The 23,975-nt window shown below is 42.0% G+C and overlaps 1 protein-coding gene and 1 non-coding gene across 6 annotated transcripts in view; one reads left to right on the forward strand and one right to left on the reverse strand.

Annotated features, from left to right (window-relative positions):
• The window catches only part of MTM1 (myotubularin 1), a 96,534-nt gene that overhangs the window by 5,671 nt on the left and 66,888 nt on the right, over positions 1–23,975 (forward strand). For 2 of the 5 annotated variants that reach the window (XM_038588540.1, XM_038588543.1), the window contains exons 2-4: positions 17,747–17,817; positions 20,007–20,079; positions 21,838–21,932. In XM_038588540.1, the coding sequence (XP_038444468.1) occupies positions 17,755–17,817; positions 20,007–20,079; positions 21,838–21,932 (231 nt within the window). In that variant the 5' untranslated portion in view covers positions 17,747–17,754. Of the gene's footprint in view, positions 1–1,287; positions 1,365–12,344; positions 12,547–17,746; positions 17,818–20,006; positions 20,080–21,837; positions 21,933–23,975 lie in introns of those variants that run through there. The other 3 variants (XM_038588542.1, XM_038588541.1, XM_038588544.1) reach the window with 3 other exon arrangements.
• Positions 3,157–3,263, reverse strand: LOC119868600. Its single transcript, XR_005386591.1, has one exon. It is a non-coding gene; the product is annotated as a U6 spliceosomal RNA (small nuclear RNA).

Consider the following 23,975-nt stretch of genomic DNA (forward strand, 5'->3'; position numbering starts at 1 on the left):
AGTCATGTACCTGCATGGCAGTGACCCCCAACCATGACTTGTCAGTAGTATTGGGTCACAGTGAGAAGGACGATCCACACTTGGTTTCACGGAGACCGTAGGAGGACACTGCCATTGACATCAGTTATGTGGCAGGCAGGGTTTGAGAAACCTCAGTTGACGTTCCTTTTTGAACTTTCTTGTCCTGAAGTGTTCCTTGCCCACATTGATGGTTCCCAATCAGAGAGGAATGGAGTCCCCAGATGGAGGGCAATTGGAGCTGGCCCTCAGGTCTTTGGAGTTCTGTGAGGCATAACAACTACGTTTTTAAAGTTGAGGCTGAGTGCAACCCTGCTGGCCATTTCCTTTCTTTGCTGTTATCAACTCTGACAGGACACGGTCACTTCTCCAGAGGTTCCCGTCACTCACATTGCCACAAAACAGTTTTTCCTTGTTGATAATTGTCTTGATGCCTCTGCTTTTCCTCAGCTCCTGGGAGCTTAGGAGAAATGCAGAATCTGAGGGCCCCTCAGATCTACCCAACTAGAATCTGCATTTTAATGACATCCCTAGGTGATCTGTATGTGAAGTTTGAGAAGGCTGGTTGAAGTAGTAGTTCCCATCCTGGCTTCCCCGTGACCCTTGGAGACCTTGCGGTCCATTAGAAAGATAACTTGAGGGGATCCCTGGGTGGCGCAGCGGTTTGGCGCCTGCCTTTGGCCCAGGGCGCGATCCTGGAGACCCGGGATCGAATCCCACATCGGGCTCCCGGTGCATGGAGCCTGCTTCTCCCTCTGCCTGTGTCTCTGCCTCTCTCTCTCTCTCTCTCTCTCTGTGACTATCATAAATAAATAAAATTAAAAAAAAAAAAGATAACTTGAGCCACATGTGTAATGCATGCTCCTAGTAGCCGCATTAGAAAAGAAACAGATGAGGTCAATTTTGATAATATATTTAACCTAGTATATCCAAAAGGTTCTCATTTCCATGTGTAATCAGTGTAATTATCAGAGAGGTGTCTCCCCTCCCCTTTTTTGGTAGGAAGTTGGCAACCTCTGGCACGTACGTTACATTTACAGCGCCCCTCAATTTGGACTAGCCATATTTCAAGTGTTCAGGAGTTGCACGGACTAGTGGCTCCGGTTGTTGGACAGCGCAGCTTTGAAAGTTACGTTCTGGCCTTGATCTGCTGATGATGTCATCAGATTTGCTGTCCTTGCCTGAAGAGCTGTTAGAGCCGCCGTGGCCTCAGTAATAACTTGCATTAGCGATCCTGTGTAAGCTGTGGCCAGCCCTTTGCCCATTGCGATTACAGTCATCCCATTTGAATCCTCACAACGTCCCTACTTCGTTTTGCAGACCCTTCTTTTCTCCGTTCCGGTTCGGTAAGTGTGAAGAATTAGCCACCCGTCTATGTGCGACATGCAGGCTTTCTTCCTTGTGGGGTGGGCGGGGATCTTCAAAGAACTTGAGGCTCGCGCCCTTCTTCTCTGGCTCACCCAAGAGGATGCGGAGTCCCCAGAGAGAACTTTCCGCGTGCTGGCATACTGCAGAGCAGTGGTTGGCCACGCTGGCTGCTCCTTAGAATCACCTGGGAGCTTTACTGACCTGCCGCCCCACCTGGGAGCTTTACTGACCTGCCCAGGCCCCACCCACAGACGTTCATCTGAAAACTCTTAATCTCGGGGGAGAGCAAACAGGTGCATTTTGTGCAGTGCTCGGGGTGGGGCCCAGCTGGAGAGCAGCCGCTGTAGGGCCGCGTCTCCCACCTGAGTGCGCTGAGAATCACCCGCACTTCGGGTCCAGATGCACATTCTGACTCGGTGGGTTGCCAGGCGGGCGATCGGGCTGCAGTGGTGGCGGCGACAGGCTCCCCTCCGGGTGATGCCGCACCTCCGGGGCTCTGTCGCTGGCACTTGGACTTTGGGGTGGCCAGCCTCCTCAGAATCCCCTGAGGGCGTTTCCTAAATGCCAAGCTCCCTGGTGGCAAGCCTGGACTTTCTGACTTCGGGACTTTGGGGTGGGGCCCAGAAGCTGCACCTGAGAAGGCATCGTGTGTTCCACATTCCACCATAAAGTATTAGGTTTGCTTCAGGTTTCAGGTAGGCACACCATTCATTTTGGCCTAAGTGGATGGTTTTGTTTTTGTTTTTTTTTTTTTTTTCTAAGTGGATGTTGAATGTTATCAGACCCCTTTTCTGCCTTTACAGAGCTCTGTTTTTTTGGTGTTTGGTTGTGTCCCCCCCCCCTTAGAACCTGTTAAGATGATGGGGTATTTTAAGGGATTTTCTAATACAACGTTGTAGCATTAACCAGGTTTGCCTGCTGGTGTGAAACCAGCCGGTTTCTTACTGCTGGATTTGATTGGCAATATTTTCTTCAGAATTTTTACATCTGTACCTGAGGGTAAGATTTGGCTTTCCTGTACAGTCTTTGCCTAGCATCCGTTTGCTAGCCTTGTAAAGTGAGTTGAGAGCATTGCCTTTTTGTGGTCACTGGAAGTTCCTGTGAGATTAGAATTACCCGTTTCTTGAATGGTTGGTACAGCTTGCCCCTAGAGCCACCTGGGCCTGGTGTATTTGGTGTGAGAATATTTTAAACTACCAGCTAATATCTGCCATTTCTGTGGTTAATATCTGTCTTTTCATTCTTTTTTAAGATTTATTTATTTGAGAGAGAGAGAGAGAGAGAGAAAATGAGTGGGAGGGGCAGAGGGAAAGGGAGAGAAATTTCCAAGCAGACTCTGTACTGAGCCAGACTCGGGGCTCAATCCCACGACCCCGAGGGACCTAAGCCAAAACCACGAGTCGAATGCTTAACTGACTCTGCCACCCAGGTATCCCTGTCTTTTCATTCTTAAATCTTAATATTGTTTCTGCCTTCTTTTTTTTTCCTTAGCCTTACCAGAGGTTTGTCAGTTGTGGTTATGCCATATGATGTGTGTCAGTATGTGGAAATGAATGAATATAATTATATTCTCTATTTTCTTCTTTTTGATTAATTTTAATGAATAAAGACTTTATATTATTTTAAACTCAGATTTACATCAGGGTATATTCCAAAAAGCCTTACTTCCATCCCTGTCTCTTGCTAGGCATTCTATTTCTAGCCCCCTCACCTCCCATCCCAGGTAATCAGTATTAGTAGGTGTTAGTTTCTATTTCTGTTTCTTCTTCTTTTTTGTATGAATGCTTCACAAATTTGAGTGTCATCCATGCTAAGGGGCCATGCTAATCTTCTCTGTATCATTCCAATTTTAGTATATATGCTGCCAAAGCGAGCGCTGTTTCTTCTTTTGCAAATTTGAGCAAGTGTGCACACGTGTGCACGTGCATTTGCATTTCCCCCTTTACACCAAAAAAGCATACTACATACACTATTCAGCCTCTTGTTTTTTTTTCCCCTCACTTAAAATCTATCCTGGAAATCACTGCTCATTTTCTCCTCTCTTTGGATTTATTTTGTGGTTTGGATGTTTCAACGCATAGAATTATTATTATTTAGTTCTAGTATAGTCTCATTTCTCTTGTGATTCTTTCATTCACCCTTGGGTTTAGAAGTATATTTTTAAATTTGCAGACACATTTTCTATGTATTTTTAGAACTGATTTCTGACTTCACTGCATTATGGTTAGAGACTGTGGTCTGAATACTACTACCTCTTTGAGATGTGTTGAGGGTAGGTTTATATAGTGTTTTGTGGTTGGCTTCTTTCACTTAGCGTAATGCTTTCCAGATTCATCCATATTGTCTCACGGATCCACAGTTGGTGACTTTCTGTTGTTGAGTAGTGTTCCACAGTGATTTATTTATTCACTAGTTGATGAACATTGAGTTGACTGAGTTTTTGGCTCAGTTTTGGCTCAGTGAATAAAGCTGCTATGAGCATTTGCTTAAGGGTCTTTGTGTGGACTTGTTTTTTCACTTGTGTAAATACTTAGGTGCGGCGTTGCTGGGCGTTATGCTTAGTGTATGTTTAGTTTTACAAGAAGCCATCAAACTATTTTCCAAAGTCCTTGTGCCAACCTACATTCTCACTGGCAAAATGAAGTATGAGTTCTGCTTCAGCCCATGCCCTCATCAACTCTTGTTATTGTCTCTCTGGTTAAATTGTAGCCATTCTAGTGGGTGTGTAGTGGTAGCTCGCTATGGTTTTAATTTGCATGTTCCTAATGACTAATGAAGGTGAGTATGTCTTCATGGGCTTACTGACCATTTGTTTATCATCTTTGGTGAAGCATCTGCTCAAATCTTTTGCCTGTTTCCTATTGGATTGCCTGTCTTATTATTATAAGAGTACGTTACATATTTTGATTATAAGACCTTTGTGAGATCTATGATTTGCAAGTACTTTCTCCCAAACTACAGCTTACCCTTTCATTTTCTTAATTGGGCCTTTGAAAGAGTAAGGTTTTTAATTTTGATGAAGTCAGGTTTGTCATTTTTTTTTCTCTTAAGGTTTATGCTTTTTGTGCTCTAAGAAACCTTTACCTAACCTAAGTTCACAAAGATTTTCCCTTGTGTCCTGGGACTTCGGTAGTTTTCACACTTACGTTTAGATCTCTTGTGCCCTGCCCCCCCCACCCCGCCACTCATACCCTGTATAATCCCCTTTCCTTGAGTTTCCAGCCTTGTGAGATCTTGAGGAGAGGATGCAGCTAAACTGTGCCAACTCCTGACCAATGACCCACGGAAACTGATAATTCATATGTGTTGTTTACAGTTACTAAGTTTGTGATGCTGCAATATAAAATGAATACTTTTTAAAAGATTTATTTGTGTATTAGAGAAAGATCAAGTGCATGCAAGCAGGGGAAGGGGAGGGGCAGAGGGCGAGAATCCCAAGTAGACTCCACGCTGAGTGCGGAATCTGACATGGGGCTCGATCTCATGACTCTGAGATTGCGACCTGAACCAAAATCAAGAGTCGGATGCTGAACTGGTTGAGCTGCCCAGGTGCCCTGAAAACGAATACTTCTATGCTTCATTTCGACTTGATTTTGTATATTGTGTGAAGTAAGTGTCAATATTCACTTATTTTTCCATATGGATATCAATTTGTTCCAGCATCATTGGTGGAAAAGACTATCCTTTTCCCCAGTGAATCACCTTGGTATCTTTGTTAGAAATCAATGGACTATTGCTAGGACCTCCAAAAAAATGGGTCTGATTCTGAAACCAATCTTTGGCAATTCCTTTGGATGCTTCTCTAACCATTATGGCAAACTGCCTGTTGGGCAGGCTAACTAGTCCTGCCAGAATCCCACTGTCTTGATTACTGAGGCATTTTTAGTAGTCTAGAAATTGGATAGTGTAAGTACTCCAACCTCCCCCCCTTCAAGGTGGTTTCAGCTATTTTTGGTCCTTTGGCTTTCCATATAAATTTCGGAATTGGAATTGGTTTGTCAGTTTCTGCAACACAGCCCATAGAGATTTGATAGGGATGGTATCAAATCTCTAGATCAGTATTGACATTATAATAACATTGAGTCTTCTGATCCTTGAGTGTGTGTCTAGGTCTTTTTTAATTTCTCTCAGTGTTTTATACTTTTCCATGCATGGTTCTTGTACACATTTTGTTAAATGTATCCCTAAAGATTTCATTTTTTTATATTACACACGAGTTTTTTTTACACTTTAATGTCCATTTGTTCATTGCTAGCAATACAAATCTCATTAATTTTTATGTTGATCTGCATATCCTGCAACCTTACTAAGTTTACTTACCAGTTCTGGTAGTTCTACAGTGTTCTTAGGATTTTTTTTTTTTTTTGATACATGATCATGTTGTTTACGAATACAGTTTTACTTATTTCAATATGTTTTGACTTTCTTTCTTGTTTTTTTTTTAAGATTTTATTTATTTCTTCATGAGAGACACACAGAGAAGGGCAGAGACATAGGCAGAGGGAGAAGCAGGCTTCATGCAGGGAGCCTGATGCAGGACTTGCTCTCAGGACCCTGGGATCACGACCTGAGCCAAAGGCAGACATTCAACCACTGAGCCACCAGGCGTCCCATGACTTTTATTTCTTACCTTATGAAGCTTGCTAGTATCTTTAAGAGCTATGGAATGCAAGCATTAAGAGCAGCCATCCTTGGGGCACCTGGGTGGCTCAGTGGGTTAAGTGGCTGCTTTCAGCTCAGGTTGTGGGGTCCTGGGACAGAGCCCTGTGTTGGGCTTCTTGCTCAGCAGGGAGCCTGCTTCTCCTGATGCTGCTCCCCCTGCTTGTGCTGTCTCTGTCAAATAAATAGATAAAATCTTAAAAAAAAAAAACAGTCATCCTTGCCTCATTTCCACACTTAGTGGCAGGTTTTTATAAGCGTGTGTTCATGTGTTCGGTCCTTTACCTTTTTGTATAGCTTGTGTGGCTTGCCACTGTACTTACGACTTAGTCCTCTACTCTGGGTCACTGCATGTCTTTCTCTTTCTGAATCCCCAAGGGTTCTAATGAAGCTAGCCTTTGGAGATCCCTTTAGACACTCGTCTTAACCGTTAGGGCAAATTACCCGTTGCAGGCTAGCTAGTCCTGCTGATCCCTGCTAACCTTCAAGGTCAACCTGCTCTTGTAAATTGGGACTAATAAAGATGTATCAGGCCCAGCATTTGCAACAGTTGGCAACATTCAAAAACCTCACTGGCTGCTTTTTCCTTCTGGCTTGTTTAGAGAAGGGGAAGGAAACCCCAAAACTATCCAGCCCATTTTTGGAACTCTTTGGAGTTGCCTTCAGGCACCTTTAAAAAAAAATCCTCAGTGGTATCAAATCTTTGAGTGAGGACTGGGCATTTGGCTTTAGGCCAAAATAATTTTGAGGCCCATCTGTTAAATAGAGTGGGCACCCATGCTGTGGGAAGCATTGTTTTTCATTGAAAAACTGAGATATGGTAAAAATTCATGAGATGAGGTCTTATGTAGCTCTACACTCTAAAGGCAGTTTCAAAAGAAGAACTTGAAGAATAATTTGAATAGTGATGGAGTACCTGGGCAGCTTAGTTGGTGAAGCGTCTGCTTTTGGCTCAGCTCATGATCCTGGGGCCCTGGGATGGAGCCCCGCATCCAACTCCCTGCTCAGCGGGGAGTCTGCTTCTCCCTCTCCCCCAACTCATGCTGTTCGTTCTCTCTCTCTCTCTCTCTCTCTCTCTCTCTCTCTCTCTCTCTCTCTCCCCTCCCAAATAAATAAATAAAATCTTTAAAAAAATACTTTGAATAGTGGTATTGTTACTAGAATAAGTGCACACCACCAAAAGGGACTGCTTTGAGGAAGCATTCCAGGTACGTGTGCTCTGATAAGCATTTTGACAAAAGCCTCCTTACATCACAGTTGGACCTCATGGGGTCTTTATTTTTGTCCACAATAATGAAGTTTTTCTGTCTTTTGGATATGCTTTGAAAAGACTCTTCCGTGGTACTAAGCAACATTGCAGTGGCCAAACCAGAAGGAATGTACTGGTTCAGTGCCTCCCAAACATGGATGTGGGGAGAAGAGGCACTATTTGTTTACTCGTCTGTAAAATGGAGACTGGAGTTCTGTTTGTGACCAGCCAATTTTATAACATAGAGATGGAATTCCAAGAAGACCTTTTGCATTCAACTGTGTAAGCATTCCTCCTCTTTCATTTGATCATCTACTAGAGAACCAGAGCCACAAATATGTTAGTGCTCAAGAGGGTCAGGCTGACTGGGTTTGAACTGTAACTTTGACAATTCTTAGCAGACATGTTCTTTAACCTTCCTGTTCTCTGGGGTTGTGTGTTTTCCTATGAAGATCATAATAGTAGTTGTCTTATAAGGTTGTTGGGGAGAGGGGTGGGTCGAATGAGTCGATCTGTGCTTAGAACAATGCCTGGCACATAGTGGAGGGTCAGTAAATGGAAGCCATGATCATTATCCAAAGCTACCATTGCAGTTCTCAAACAACTGTGCGTGAAGTGGGAGACATTTAAAAGATTGTTAGAGCAGAACAGAATAGTGAAACCTGGAACCAGTTCAGAAGACACAGGGTGGAACAACGGACTTCTATGCAGTGGTGAAAAAGTACAGCTCCACACGTCTACTTATATGGCTCCCCCAACCCTGCCGTGTGAGCAGAGCAGAGGGCAGAAGACTGTGGAAACATTGCATTTATGTGTAAAAGGTCAAGATCACACAAAAATGACATTATTTAGGGATATATACATTAATTAAAAATGACACAGATATGCAAAAATCAGCCCCAGGAAGGAAGAGAGGTTGGGGTACCTTCAACAGCCAAAGACTAGCCTCTCCAAAGTCAGGAAAGTTTGTGAGGGTGATGCTGTCTCCATTTATCCATAGACTGAGTTGCCTAGGCTGCTGCATGCTGGTGCCACACGGTGAAACAGCCCTCGCCCTTAGGAAGCGCAGATCGAACCACACAAAGCATCAGTGGATACGTACAGTACAGCATGAGGAGTGAAATATTAGAAATCTGTGCAATGGGCAGAGAAGCAAGGTGTGTGTGTGTGTGTGTGTGTGTGTGTGCGCGCGCGCGTGCGCGCGCATGCGTGCCGGGGGAGCTCAGGTAAAGCTTCCTGTGTCCAAGCAGGTAAAGATGGACCCTGGTGCTCACAAAGCTCCTGCTGCTCCTCCAGTAAAGTGCCCTGGGGAATTGGTCTGAGTGGAAGGGTGTCATCTCTGGCCTTGAATCCTGTCCCTGTTCTTCTAGAAATTGCACACCTGCCCCTTAGTTCTTATCCTCCCCTATCACCACTGACTCCAGTTGGAGGACTCTTTGTCAGGATCGCCAGTCTGAGAAGGTCCTTGGGAAGTCGGGAGATCTTCTGGACTGCACCTTCATTACTTCTGCAGTTGTGACTGTTTCCACGTCTCTACTCTCACCTTCAACAACCACTCTTACCTTTTTGCTTAAGAAGGTGCTTTTCACTTCCAGCCTAAAATATACTTTTTGCAATAGTTTCTCACAGGGAAAAATAGTTCGCGGAGATGCAGTTTTATCATGGAGCTGGGTTCATGAGTTTTGAAATTGGCAGGTGGATGGGGAACTTGATCTTGTTCCTATTTTAAAACTTTGTTTACTGCCAGGTATTTGGCTGTTACAAAATCCGTGGGTGGATTTAATGATTTGTTTAAATATCTGTAATATTACTAAGTAGCCCTTTTACATTAAGAAAGTCAAGGATGGCACTTGAGTTTTCTAAGAGTTTATATAGCATACTGATACCAATTCAGGAAGCATTTTGAAAGTTATCTTGATCCATGGCCACAGCTCATGCTGCTGAAGCCAATCAGCTGTCTTGACGATGTGCCATTTTTCATGAGGGGACCAAGGAATATGGTGAGTGGATCAATTCAAATCCATCACTAACCACTGGAAAAAAAAATGATTCAAAAAGCATTCTACACTGGATCTGAATTTTATTGCTTTTAGCCAAAGGTCTTTGCAGCATTTCCAAAGAAGTGGAAGCAAGTGTATCGTGATCTTTACAATGAAAAGTAGGGGCGCCTGGGTGGCTCAGTGGGTTAAGCATCAGACTCGTGATTTCAGCTCAGGTCACAACCTCAGGGTCATGAGATGGAGCCCCATCTCAGGCTCAGTCTGGGGTCTGCTTGTCTTTTCCCCTCCCCCTCTGCCCCTCTTCCTGCTTGAGCTCTCTCTGCTCTTTCTCTGTGTCAGACAAATAAAATCTTTTTAAAAAAATGGATAGCAAATATCAAAGTGACCCGAAGTTCAAGTTTGTAAATGAAATGCTGCTTAACATCTTATAATTTCCAAAGAAGAATCATCAAAATGAGGCCCCTTTAGTCCTGAGATTTGATGTGGCTGAGACAAATTGAGGAGCTGTGAGGCATATGTGTGACATGTTCTATTTAGACAATAAGCCACTTGCCTTGACGGGCGGGTACTGTTGTGGGATAAACACAGATTTACTCTGAAAAACCTCTAGCATATTTCTAGATTGTTGAGCCAAAATAGAAGGTAATGAGGTGAGGTCCCCATGTTAGGGATCCTGTGGAAATTTTCCTTGGGCTAGGATTCTAGTATTCTATTTTTCTTTTTCTTTTTTTTTAAATAGAAGTCAGCATGCTTTAAAGATAAACTGCTTTAAGGCTATTCAGAGCCATGCCAAGATCAGATGGATCATCTTAGAAAGTGTGTACACAGAATGGTTACCCAGTGTTAGACACCGTGTATTTTATGGACGATCCAGCCAAGTGTATTAGCACCAGTTTGAGGAATGACTTCGAGCTCATCAAAGCATCTCTTGTAGGAGGAGGGGGCTTGGTATTTGAGTGCCTCTGTGTTGCCATCTGCTGTGGAAGTATCATGCCCATTTCACAGACCAGGAACTATAGTTTGTCCAGTGGTGCATTATTATTATTATTAATCAAGCGACAACATTGGGATTTGAAGCACAGACTGTTATAAATACGGAATCCCTTTCTTTTTTCAACCATATCATACAGTTTTGCAGCTGGTCTTAGTACGCGTTTATAAGGAATAAGCTATGAATGGGCGGGGTGGCCAATAACTTACATTTTAGTTTAAGAGGACACAATAGTTATTTACTTTAGGCAAAGAAAGTTCATTTGGAAATCATTTATTTTAATATTTTTATTAGTTTATATTTAACAGTTTAAGGCGGAGAGTGACAGCCTGTCTTTGTAAATAAAATCTTACTGGAATATAGGCATACCCTTTCATTTCCGTATTGCCTTTATGTTTTTTTTTTATTAATTTAGTAAGCTCAGTGCCCAACTTGGGGCTTGAACTCCTGTCCCCAAGATCAAGAGTCGCATGCTCTACTGACTTAGCCAGTGAGGTGACTCTGCCTTTTGCTGTTTTTTTTTTAATAATAAATTTATTTTTTATTGGTGTTCAATTTGCCAACATACAGAATAACACCCAGTGCTCATCCCATCAAGTGCCCCCCTCAGTGCCCGTCACCCATTCACCCCCACTCCCCGCCCTCCTCCCCTTCCTCTACCCCTAGTTCGTTTCCCAGAGTTAGGAGTCTTCATGTTCTGTCTCCCTTTCTGATATTTCCTACCCATTTCTTCTCCCTTCCCTTCTATTCCCTTTCACTATTATTTATATTCCCCAAATGAATGAGACCATATAATGTTTGTCCTTCTCTGATTGACTTATTTCACTCAGCATAATACCCTCCAGTTCCATCCACGTTGAAGCAAATGGTGGGTATTTGTCGTTTCTAATGCATTTTGCTGTTTTAATGCTACAACACAGAGCTTAGTAGCTGTAACAGTCTGTATGGCCCACAAAGCCTAAAATATTTACTACCTGTCCCTTTATAGAAAAAGTTTGCCAACCCCTGTGCAAAGGCAGATGTATAAAAATGAAATAAACTCCTAGGGTTTTTTTTAAAAGATTTTATTTATTTATTCATGAGAGATACAGAGAGAGGCAGAGACACAGACAGAGGGAGAAGCAGGCTCCCTGCAGGGAGCCCGGTGCGGGACTCGATCCTGGGACCAGGATCATGCCCTGAGCCAAAGTCAGACGCTCAACCGCTGAGCCACCCAGGTGTCCCCAAATTCCTAGTTTTATAGACCATCATTTGTTTTCATGTGGGTTGAGCACATATGGAACTTGAATTGATGGTGTACCTGGTCTCAAAATGGCTGAGATGAACATTTCTCTCTTGTGCAGAGTGGTTTCTCAAGGCATTGTTTTCATTTTCTTGCCTCCTAGGTGGTCTGTAGTCAAAGCAACTTTAATGCAAAAATTAGAATGAGTTAACTTAGTAAATCCTGTGTGTAAAGGCGCTCCAGGTACCTAAGGGAACTCTTGAGTGCTTCTCATTGGGGGTGACACTCCCCCTAGAGGTCAAATTGGTAATGGGGGGTTGCTTTTATTTTTAGTCTAATGTATTGAAAAATACATATTAAAAATTAAAAAAAAGTTTTTTAGGGGTGCCTGGGCATCTCAGTTGGTTGAGCATCTAGCTCTTGGTTTCTGCTCAGGTTATGATCTCAGGGTCCTGGGATCGAGCCCCACATCTGCTTGTCTCCCTCTCTCTGCCCTTCCACCTGCTGGGTGCACATGTGTGCCCACAAGTGCGCGCTCTCTCTCCATCTTGAGTAAATGCATCTTTAAAAAAATAAAAAAGAAAAGAAAATTTTTAAAGAAAGATGCATTATTTTATTATAAATTGTCATTTTGTTTCTCCTTTATACTGGCCCTTAGGCACTGTATTGATTATTTCTTGAAATCGTGTTTAGGTTGATAATATCTATGATTTTCATTTCAGGCTAGGAAAGGGGTAAATCTTTACAGGAATTTGCTTTAATACCAAAGGGAGCATGGGATCTAGTGATACTGAGCAGCCCTGTCCTAAGTATTTGGCATTTTTGTTTTCAAAACAGACTTCCAAGTAAAGAGCGCTCCTTCAGGAAGATGTGTAATATTCTGGACTCAGAGGCTTCTTACGCACAACTTCTTGCTCCCTGGCAGTCTTTAGAAGTGGGTTTTCAGACTGGGTAGCTTTCCACAGCTTTCACGGGAGCCTCCAGAGAAAAGACTATCTTTAAACTTCATTTACACGTCAACATAGCATAAGAAAGCACAGTGAGTAAAACCCAGACTGAAAGCCTGCATAGCTTTTGTCGCTGTTTGTACATGGGAAGTCCGTGTCAGCTGCTAATTGAGGGCCAGTGGTCTCCAGTCAGGTGACCATGGAGACTAGGGCTTCCCTTGGAGTTTAGATTTTGCTTGCAAAGGCCCTATGAGGTGGAGGTGAAAACTTTTCTAATTCTGCTGTCTTTAGATTTACCTAATAAGAATGGCCCACAGTTCTTAGAAAGCATTTTTAGTGCTGTTTGCTGCAGGTGTTTTGTGGAATTGGGGTTTTAGCATGCAACAGGGAGGGGAACAGTTTCTTAGTCTGGAAGCAGGGCCTGGTGGAAGAGGTTTCTGCACCTGAATTTGGAAGGTCTGTTTCATGGGAAGAGTCTGCAGTGGAGGCCAGCAGTGCTCCAGTTCTCTGTGGAGCTAATTGCTTCAAAGCAGCAGAAGTTAACACTGCCCTTCTGCTGCCCAGAGCCACCCTGCCTTGAGCATCTTGATTAGCCAAGGATTTGTTCTATCATTTTCTTAAGCTTGCATGAATTCCTGGCTTAAATGAAATATCGAGCGAACAATGGTTCTGTTCTTTGGCCAGCTCCTTATTGCCCAGTTCATTTATTCATTTAACCAGCACTTACTAAGTACCTACTGGGTGCCAGGCACTGTCACAGATGCTGTAACTGCAGCAGTAAGTACATCAGACCGGAATCCCCATCTGCTGGGGGCTTGTATTCTGGTGGGGGTGAGGCAGACAGTAACAACAGATTATCTGAAATATGGCAAGTGCTAGGGAAAAGAGATGGGCACAGAGAGGCAGAGAAGGAAGGGGGGGTGGGAGACAGATGGAGATGAGGAAGAAAGGCCAGGGGGACAGCATAGGAGGGACAAAGAGAGGGACCATGAGACCTTTAAGTCTAGTTGTGTTGACTGTTAAGAGAGATCCAATTAAGGCCATGTTGTGACTTCCAGATTTGATTTATTGAAAAATGCCACCTTTATGTAGCTTTATTTGAAAGAGTTTGGGGCCCCCAGTAATTGTTTGCCTAGATGAGTTGAGTTTTCTTAACTGCTTCTTAATCTAAAACTCGTTTTGTGCTGGGAATGGCACCAGTCACATCCAACCTAGTTTCTTCAAAATAGAGACCACTTGGAAGCACTTTTCCCTAGATGGAAAGGACACTACAGTGTTAGTCCAGAGGCCAAGGCTAGAGCTGACCCTGCCACTGACTCGCACCAGGCCTTTGCCTACGCCCTCTAGGCTCTTCTGGTCACCTTCTCTGTCATAGAAAGAGGATTGGGCTGAAAGAATGGCGAAAGTTTTTTTCCAGGATCAAAAATGCGAGATGTCTACCTTTGGTTAGATTCCTGTAATGTGCGTGTGCGTGTGTGTGTGTGTGTGGTGTAGCTAGATATAAATAGATATAAAAATTAAGTTTCAATTTCGCTTTAAAGGCAGGGTAGCCCAAAGTCAGTGTTTTTTAAATAAAAAGGATGAAAACTTGATCTTTAGGGATCCTGGGCAAGATATAACCAAAAGGGTATTTTCGTGTACTTTTTAAAGAGAAGCTTTGTAACTAGGTCACCACTGGCCATGCACTATCCCTGTGTTCGTTAACATTCTAGCTAGTATTAAAGGGTCAGGACTAATTTGGAGAATAATTTGTTACGATGTCAGCATGTAATAAGTCTCCTTTCATAATTGAAAATATATGTGAATAATTTGCTAATGTATATACCGGAACCCTGTTTTGAGCCCGTCCTATGTATTAGTTCTTTCATTTCGCCCATCTGTGCTACAAAAATGCAGAGATAGTAGCAGCCAAAGGCCTGAATAGTGGGAAGGTTGAATCACCCGCCCAAGGTCAAATAGTGAGTTGCAGAGTCAGGATTTGAATGGAGTTGACTCTAACATCTGTGCTCTCCAACATCACGCTGTTCCAGCTTCTGTGCATTTCAGGGATCACTTGGAACCATTCAACAGAGAGGTTCACTTATGACATTTTAAAGCGAGCCTCATGGACCTGACCTCTGTTACGTGGACCCTTGGATTTCTCAGATTTGTGCTTGATCCACCTTTGAATAATAGCAGTTTCTGGTATAACTCTAAAAAAAAAAAAAAGCAGGACTTTTTAGACCTATTACAGTTAACCCTTGAACAAAGACTGCATGTTACAGTTGAGCCTTGAAGGACATGCAGGTTAGGAGCATCCACCCCCCACACAGTTGAAAATACATATGTAAGTTTTGACTGCAAAAACTGAACTTCTGATAGCCTCCCGTTGACTTGGAAGCCTTACTGATAACATAAACAGTTGATTAGCACATATTTTGTGTGTGGTCTGTGTTATATACTGTATTCTTTTTTTTAAGATTTTATTTGTTTATTCACGAGAGGCACAGAGAGAGGCAGAGACATAGGCAGAGGGAGAAGCAGGCTCCCTGCAGGGAGCCTGATGCGGGACTCAATCCCAGGACCCCGGGTTCACGCCCTGAGCCAAAGGCAGATGCTCAACCACTGAGCCACCCAAGTGCCCCATACTGTATTCCTACAATAAAGTGAGCTGGAGAAAATGTTATTAAGGGGGTCCTAAGAGAAAATACACTTAGAGTACTCTACTATAAAAAAAAATCTGTGTGTGAGAGTACCCATGCAGTTCAAACCTGTGCTGATTAAAGGTGAATTGTATATGATCCCTTATATAGAATGTCCAGAATGGGTATATTTATAGACATGGAAAGCAGATTTGTGGTTGCTTAGGGGCAAGGGGCATGGGGAGTGATATGTGACTAATGGGAGCAGAGTTCTCTCTAGGGTGATGAGAATGTTCTAAAGCTGATGGTGCTGATGGAGGCACAACTCTGGGTATACTTAAAAAACCATTGTACACTTCAAAAGAGTGGCTTGTAAAAAGTGGCTTGTGTAGTGAATTATTATATCTTGGTAAGGTAGTTAGAAATAAGGGAGATGCGAGGGCTTTCCTCTGTTTTATCTAGTTCATTTTAAATTGAAGTTTCAAATTTTATTTTAAAGATTTTATTTATTTTTTTTGGAGATGAGAGGGAGAAGGGAGGGAGAGGGACAAGCTCCATGCTCAGTCCAGAGCCTGATGTGGGGCTCAATCTCATGACCCTGAGATCATGACCTGAGCCAAAATCAAGAGTTGGATGCTCAACCAACCAAGATACCCAGATGCCCCTAAATTGAAGTTTTTAAGATGAGCGTTGAAGAAAATAGGAAGACTCCTTTCTTTTATGACTTAGAAACATGAGCAAGAAAGTGAAGACTGAATTGAGTGTATAACCCAGCATTTTAAAATTCTTATAATGACTTGACAGTAGTAATTTAACATTGTTTGAAAACATTGACTTATATTATTAAAATGTTTTAAATACTACAGTATCTGATTATTAAGAAGTAATTTCATATCTGTGACTGAAGAAAATCCGCCAAGTATATAATCTTGTTTAGTGCATAGAATAATTTCAGGGCAGAAACATCTGACTTGCTCTCACTAGTCTTCCTTATCCATTCTGCTGTCTCTGAGAATAATGAGTTATTTTGCTTGGATTTGAACTTGAGGTTAGAGAGGTCTTTCAAAGCTATTTTTCCTAAGCTTTTATCTGAATTTCACTCATTTTAGAATTATTCCTTAATCTTTCTAAAAAGTTATTTCTAATTTTAGGTCGTGTTGCCTCTTAATAATTACAGGTTTAAATTTATAAAGAAGCATTTTATTTTGCCATAATTTTTAATTTTGAAGCCTCAGGGTAGCATCCTAGGTCCACCTCTCTAGGCTTTGGTGAACCAGCGTACAAGCTCGCCCCATCAGGATGTTTCACAATATTGTGTATTTTGTACATAATCCTTAACCGATCAAATAGTTATGAGTGCCAACCATGTGCCAGAATGCAACTGTGACCCATGGGCGCCCAGCCTTGCTCTTGGTGAGCTGAACTCTGCGGCGGGAAGCCCGGCAGTCCTAATCCTAATCGAATGTCCTCATGTAGCCATCCTCACCTCTTTATCCTGGTCGTTACCCTTACCTGCATCTTTGTCACCTCGCTTGGGCCTCACGATGGCCAGTGACTGGCACTGTGCAGCTATCAAATCACTAGGTTTTGTGCCAAGGTATGTTAATATTCACTGTGCCAGATTTTGTTAGTGAGTGCTTGCCTGGCAAAAAGATCCCAGAAATACCCACCCTTACCTAGTTGATGTGGTTCACTTCCCAGTGACTTCATCTGGATCTCTCCGTGTCAATAACTTGGAGAAATAAAAGAACTGAAGCATCACTTAGTTTCCTGTTGTTGCGATAGTCTTCCCAAGCCTAAACCCTTGCAATTGAAATGATATTGTGTATGTTCTGAATATGATGCTTTCATTTATGTCTGAATTGTGATGAATATGCATTATTTAAATGAAGTATAAACTTTCCCTGGAAAATACTGATCAAATCAAATCTTGCTAATTTGATTTCCATCAAGTCCATGCCACTTTAAATTTCCTCAATTTGGAGAAGACCGAATTCTGAAAGACAGAAAGACTGTGAGTTCAGTTGCCTACCTCTTTTTACCACGATGCTTGGCTGCTTCTAAGTTATCTTGAAAAATTAAGCAGTGTGGAAATCTGAGGCCTGTTGCACAATTACTGAGCAGTATGTTTTGTGAGATGATTTGAAAGCTATGAATAACTGTTGTGTAAGTATGTGTAGTGTCTCCCACTGAGCTCCCCCAGGTACACTTAGCTGCTATACCTTTGTTGGCGCTCTTTTACGTGACCTGTGCTGTGTGCTGTGATTAGTCCCTTGTGTGTCTCGTTCCCACTGGAGATTGCTACGGAAATGGGGCCTGCAGGGGTGTAGTACTGTTTCTTCGCAGTCGCCATATTTGTTTGTTTATTTTTTAAGATTTTATTTATTCATGTGATAGAGAGAGAGAGAGAGAGAGAGAGAGAGAGAGGCAGAGAGGCAGAGACACAGGCAGAGGGAGAAGCAGGCTCCACGCAGGGAGCTGGATGCGGGACTCGATCCTGGGATTCCAGGACCACGCCCTGGGCTGAAGGCAGGTGCTAAACTGCTGAGCCACCCAGGGATCCCCCGCAGTCGCCGTATTTAAATCTCAGATGCCACATTGTTGGAAGTTGCCTACAAATTCCACTGATACTGCATATTGTCTTTTTTTTTTTTTTTTTTTTTTTTGCTAGTTTCCAGTATGGCTTCTGCACCAACTTCTAAATATAATTCACACTCCTTGGAGAACGAGTCTATTAAGAGGGTAAGTTTTCAGATTTAATTTGTACCTCTTTCTCTGCATTTCTCTTCTCATATTTGCATATTAGGTGGTCACTTCAGGCTCATTGAATTATTAATTATTCACATAATGTAAAATCTCCAACATATGTGGTTTTCTTTATTATCCTGTCTTGCTCCACAAAAGACAGAATGCCATAAATGTGTCAAGTTTTGCATTTGTAAATCCTTTCACGTAACTTCATTTTTTGAGAACCTGTTTTGCCAACTGCTGCCAGACACTATATTTAATATGGTAAGCAATCTCTCAGCCTTGGAAGCTTTCTGAAGGAGATCTTGGAAGGCCAAGGCCCACTGAGCAGGTTCTTATACCTTCCTCAATATTGACCTTATTTTCTAATTATGATGATAAAAAAATTGTATGACCAAAACGAATACAGCACTAAGAAAAGAATTATCAAAGTAGCAAGAAGAAAATTGTGTAATTAGTGGGAGATTTTGAAACATACATTGAAAGGAAGGGATGGATTTAAAATAAGCTTTATTCATGGCCCTTTGAAGCTTTGGATACATTTACCAATTACTCACCAGAAAGATTCATTTATACTCCCACCAGCAGTGTACAGAGATGCCTAAGCAATCAGAAGGGAGCCAACTAGTCTCTTTTAATCTGTAGCTCCCTGAGTACTAACAAGGGTAAGCTTTTTTTTAAAAAAAATTTTTATCCATTTGTATTTCTTTTTTGAAGTGGCTTATTGTGTTCCTTGCCTACTTTTTGGAGTGTTTGAGAGGATAATTTTCTATTGATTCATAAGTGTTCTTTACATATGATGATGATCAACTCTTTATAATATACATTACAGGTCTTTTTGTTTCTTATCATTGGCCTTTTAATTTTATTTATGGCATTTTGATTTTGAAATACAGAGGTTTAAATGTTTTATGTGATAACATATATCGGTCTTTTATATTTCATAGTTTCTGCTTTGGGTGTCATGTTACAAGGACCTTTTTTCATCCCCGAGATTATATGCTTTTATTGTATTTTGGTATCGTTATGGTATAAGGATCAGTTCTAAACACCAGAGTTACTTCATGAAGCTAATTGTAAGTCCTTGTGGAGTGTGACTCTAATATAAAATATATCCTCTGTTAATCCCATGTTATACTGTGTTAATCAGACATCTGTTTGCCTAATTTTGTAGTTGAATTGTACTTTTATTCTTCTGACCTCGAACTGTGGTCCTTAAAAGGTATACTGAATATTACATTTGCTCGTCATACTTGTTTTTAGTTAGTGAGTGGCAGCATTAAAGGATACTGAAGGGAAGGCATTCCTGGCTGGCAACAATTGGTCTTGCCCTCCTGGTTAAAATGCTCAGCTTGCAAGCACTAAAACATTGAAAACTGGCCAGGAATTTTCATTTTGTGCCTGAATAAAAATGATAAAACCATTAAAAGCCCAGCCGAGCACCCACCTCTGACAGCTTATATCTTACTTAAATACACAATTGACAGTTCTCTTATTTCATGATACTTTACATTTGCAGAGCCCTTGATAATTGACAAGAGTGTTCTGGTGCGTGTTGTTTCACTTAATATTCACAAAAACCCTTTGAGGGAAGTATATACTGACTTTACACGTAAAATGATTGGCCTCCTCGGTAAAATGCTTGATCGCCCTTTCCTCTTCTGTAGTGACCTATGTGAGGAAGGATCTCAGTAAAGTAAGAAACTTGATATGTAAGAAGTTATTTTCTGACATGGGAAGATTCTGTAATTACTGTTGTTCAGTTAAGGGCCCATTGAAATGAAGTTTCCATCTCTGCTCTTAACAAAAGATGACTAAATATTTAATATGGAAAAAAAAAGCTGCCAGAGTATCCCTGTGTCTATAGAATATGCTTAATATTGACTTTTTATCGCTTCCCTAAACACTGTTAACTGTAAAGTGGTTGGAAGGGGAGTTTAAACATTGATACTGAAAAGTGTGCTAATGCTATTTACAGACCAAAAGTTAACACAGCTAAAGGATATTGATGTAAGTTGTAATTTTTTGGTCGTTTGCTTTTTCTGCTCCACTTTTCTATAATGGTAAATATCACTGTAATTTTTTCTTTACAGAGTCTATTTCTGGTTGGTTGTGTTCCAGGTTGCTTAAAAATCTGTGCAAATGTAATGTCATTCCTTCTGACGCCCCTGTTTCATTTCCAGACTTCTAGGGATGGAGTTAATTGGGACCTGAGTGAGGCTGTTCCTCGACTTCCAGGAGAAACTCGTATCACTGGTAAGGGTCCTGTGAAGTTAGGATTCACATAACTTGATGAGAGTCCCAGCAGGATCAGGTGGCTTCCATCCCTCTTTCTCTACAGAACTCAAATTAAGAGAAACAGGCTAGCTTTGTTTAAAACTGTTAACATAAGGAGAACTCTCTCCATTAGTTTCCTGATCAGAGAGTTCTTTCAGGAGTTTCATGATATTCAGGAGGGTGATGTTTTTCCCTCTGTACCCAAGACTGACAATTATTTTGGAAAAAAAGTGGATTATCTCTTAAATGTCTCTTATTGGAGCTCTAAGCTCTCATGGTTTGAGGTTATAAGCACAAAATAATGTTAAGGTTTTCCAGCCTAGGATCTGTGATCAACCTAAAGACTTAACATCTTTGTAGTCTTTGCTTTGAAATATAGGAGACCATATTGGTTTAGAATATCTTTCATTTGTCCAATAACTGGAGTTTGTACTATTGATGCAGTATTTCAATTGTTGACGTATTTTTTTCATGGTAAATTCATATTAAGAGGAAGGGATCTACTTTAGAAGGACCAGATCATTCAGGCTTAAGAATATAGAAGCATCTGACAGCTTCTAAGCCAAATGCTAATGTTGTGGGCATTCACATTTTATATTAGGGCAGAGGACACCCTCACTTCAGATTATCACATATTTGGTAATGTGGGTGATACAGCTACCATTGTTTCAGGGAACCTTTTGGTTTGTTAACTAAGGTCTGGGTTGTTTAGCTCAAGTGGCTACAACATGCTGTTGATGAGATTAAGGCCATAAGACATGGTGCCTTTGTGAATTAGTTAGCCTTGCACCGTGAGAAACTCTTCCATGTCCATAGACTTGCACCCGATTCTGGTCTTGATGAGAAAACCAGTGGCATGCATCCATCACAATTCTGGATAAGAGCAAAGAGGATAGCTTACTTCAGGTGGCCCTCGTATATGGAATTTTGGTGCTCTGCATCATTGTCAGAAGCTTAACTGAGGTAGTCATTCATTGAATTAGCAGGATGTAGCCTTACTGGGCATTTTTCGTTTAGCACCCAAGGAGAAAGGGATTTCAAAATTGTTTTTAAAAAATTAAAAGCCATTAACACATTCAAGGACATCCTTGAAAGATAATAGGAAGATCTTTTTGTTATAATAAATTACCTCTCCTGATTGAGTCTCTCCTTATGTTTGAGTCTACTAAAGATATACCATTACCTTGGCCATCTGTTTTCTGTCCCTGAAATGATTGAAATGGATCTAACTAAAAACTCTTCTCTGGACTATTAGAAAATACTAGGAATATTTCTACCACTGACATCCATTTATTAAAAACATCACAATGTTCGTGTGATGAGAGGTTGGCAAGCCTCAGACCCTACGTGGTGGTTAGTCCACAAGATTGTCCCACCTGAACGGCCATCCTATGGTTGCAGGAGCTCCGTAGTTATCTCTAAGAACCACCTAGGAGTAGCAGCAACAGGACCCGAGTACACTTTTGCTCTCCAGTTTACCACCTTGCCCCAGGTGGTGACAGCATTTTGGTCAAGCTCAGGGAAGCCATGCCGGTGCTTGGAGGTGACCTGTGGCCCACACTTGATCTGGCACGGTAATGTAGAAACATTGCCCAGTGCCTGCTTCTCGACCTTTCTAGGGATCCTTTTTTTACTGTAGCTATTCTTAGCCACATAGTTGATATTAAATGAGTGCCATTTGTTGTGTATCTTGGTATATATTTCCATTATTTTAGGGTACTTTTTTTATCTTAATAGACAAAGAAGTTATTTACATATGTCCTTTCAATGGCCCCATTAAGGGAAGAGTTTACATCACAAATTATCGTCTTTATTTAAGAAGTTTGGAAACGGTAAGTAGAATCTAAGACCATAAAGATGACCCTAACTGTTAAAGATAATGCTAAACTATGTCTCTTCTACCTGGCAACATTGACTGTGGATCAGATTAACATGGGGGATATATTTGCTTCTCAGCTCTTAATTTTTGGCTTTTGCAAAGCTCATTTACCACTAACACCTGCATATGTAGCAAGAGCGAATCTAAAAAGTCAGAAGTTTTGGCCCTCATCACATTGGGGAAGCGTTGGTAACTGGACCCATCTGCTAGTTTGGAGGAGTTAGTGTAGAATAGTGGTTCTTTACCAGAAGCACAGATGAGAACCACTTGGGGTGCTTAACAGACACTACAGATGCCCTACAGGTGTTGTGTCAAAATGTCTGGGCCTGTGGTCCAGATACAGTTGTACATTTTAAGACTCCACAGAGGAGGATGCTGATGATATGAATCCCTCATTAAGGCCCATTGCTCTAGAACTTCCCAGGTGTTGCAAAGTACTAGGTAGTGGTTTAGCAGTAGGATGCCTGTGGTATGGCTTGTGCCACTCTACATTTTTACTCCATGGCCATGAAATGTTTGTCACAGCATTTCAAGGAATGTACCCCCGATGGAACAATGAGATGGAGACGAGATGCTCCAGAAGGGAAGGGACAAGTGAAGAGCTGCCATGGCTGTCACCGAAGGACCCACGGTAGATACAGTGGGTCACCATCATGCAGGCCAGCCTGAAGGGGCAGCTATACCTGGGGGATGGACCAAGTAGGGATGGATAGGTCCAGGGTTCGTGGAAGAGTAGCAATTTCTACACAGGAGATGTTGAGACCGTTGGGGGAATCTAGCTTTTGTTTCGTTGCTTTTACCCCATAACTTCTTCAGGACTATTGTTGCCTTGTCTTGATTAAGTCAAGGCATGTGACTAAGAAGCCATGGGCTAAATGGTGGTGGTACACCTAGGTGAGTTATAGACCGTGGATTAAAGGCTCGATGCCAACCAGGAAGGGGAGTCCCAAATGTCTCGCTGTGCAGGGCCCCTCCTCTGCAGCATTTCTAACACAATGCAGTTGAACCCTCAGAAAGCATGCATGTCCAATATGTGAGAAACCACAAACTAGCCAATGCTCTAGACTACACAGGTGTGATTTGAAACTGCCTTAATAGACTAGGATATCAGAATGAAACTAATGATACAACATTTCTTGTAGATGACATTTATTTTATACAAACCGCTGGTGCCAATGAAGGATGGAGGAGGTCTTAACAGGGGCTTGAGCTCATTTGACCCAGTAATTGGGCCTGGTTGATGTCAAAGTTAATATACCCATAGGCTCTACTCACAAAAAGTATAAGACAGTGACCAGCAAAATGAGACTGTAGTCCCACCTGGAGTGTCGTGTCATGTTCAGATCCAGGTGCCACGTTTTAAGAGGGACATTGGAACACCAGCAAGGGTTCAGACAAGGGGACCAGGTTTGTGGAGGGGCTGTAATAGAAGCAACGATTGAAGTAACTGTTGGTTTTTCATCTGAAGAAAAGACAGAAGCGAGGCACGGCAGAGCTACCCTGGAATGAATGTCTGAAGTGCCTTTTGTGGATCAGGGATCAGACTCATTCTGTCCGGCTCCCAAGGGTCAAATTGGGACAGATTGAGAGATTTGATGCTGATATATGTAAGGGTCATCAAAAATGAGAATTAAAGCAAGTGTTACGGTGCCTTACCCCTCTGAGACCCTTGGCTTGTTGGCTGGCCACGCATGCCCGGTCCCATTTTCTGCTGTCACTGATGACGAACTGGGGAAATTTTTAAGACTCTGCTGCCATGACAGGATTGTACAATCTCAGCTACACAAAACGAGTGAAAAGTATCAGTAGAAAAGAGGAAATAACATGAAGCGTTTTAGTCCTTGGGCTCTCTGGAGAGTGGAATTATGCATGCTTTATTTTTTTCCCTCCACTTGGAATGAGCATGTATGACTTTTATGATTGGGAGAGCACGTAGCAAGCTTTCGTTGGTTTTCGTGTGGCATTGTAGAAGGTGGGGATGAACACCAAAGGGGTG

Source organism: Canis lupus, chromosome X (genome assembly GCF_011100685.1).
Source record: "Canis lupus familiaris isolate Mischka breed German Shepherd chromosome X, alternate assembly UU_Cfam_GSD_1.0, whole genome shotgun sequence".
Lineage (NCBI taxonomy): Eukaryota > Metazoa > Chordata > Mammalia > Carnivora > Canidae > Canis > Canis lupus.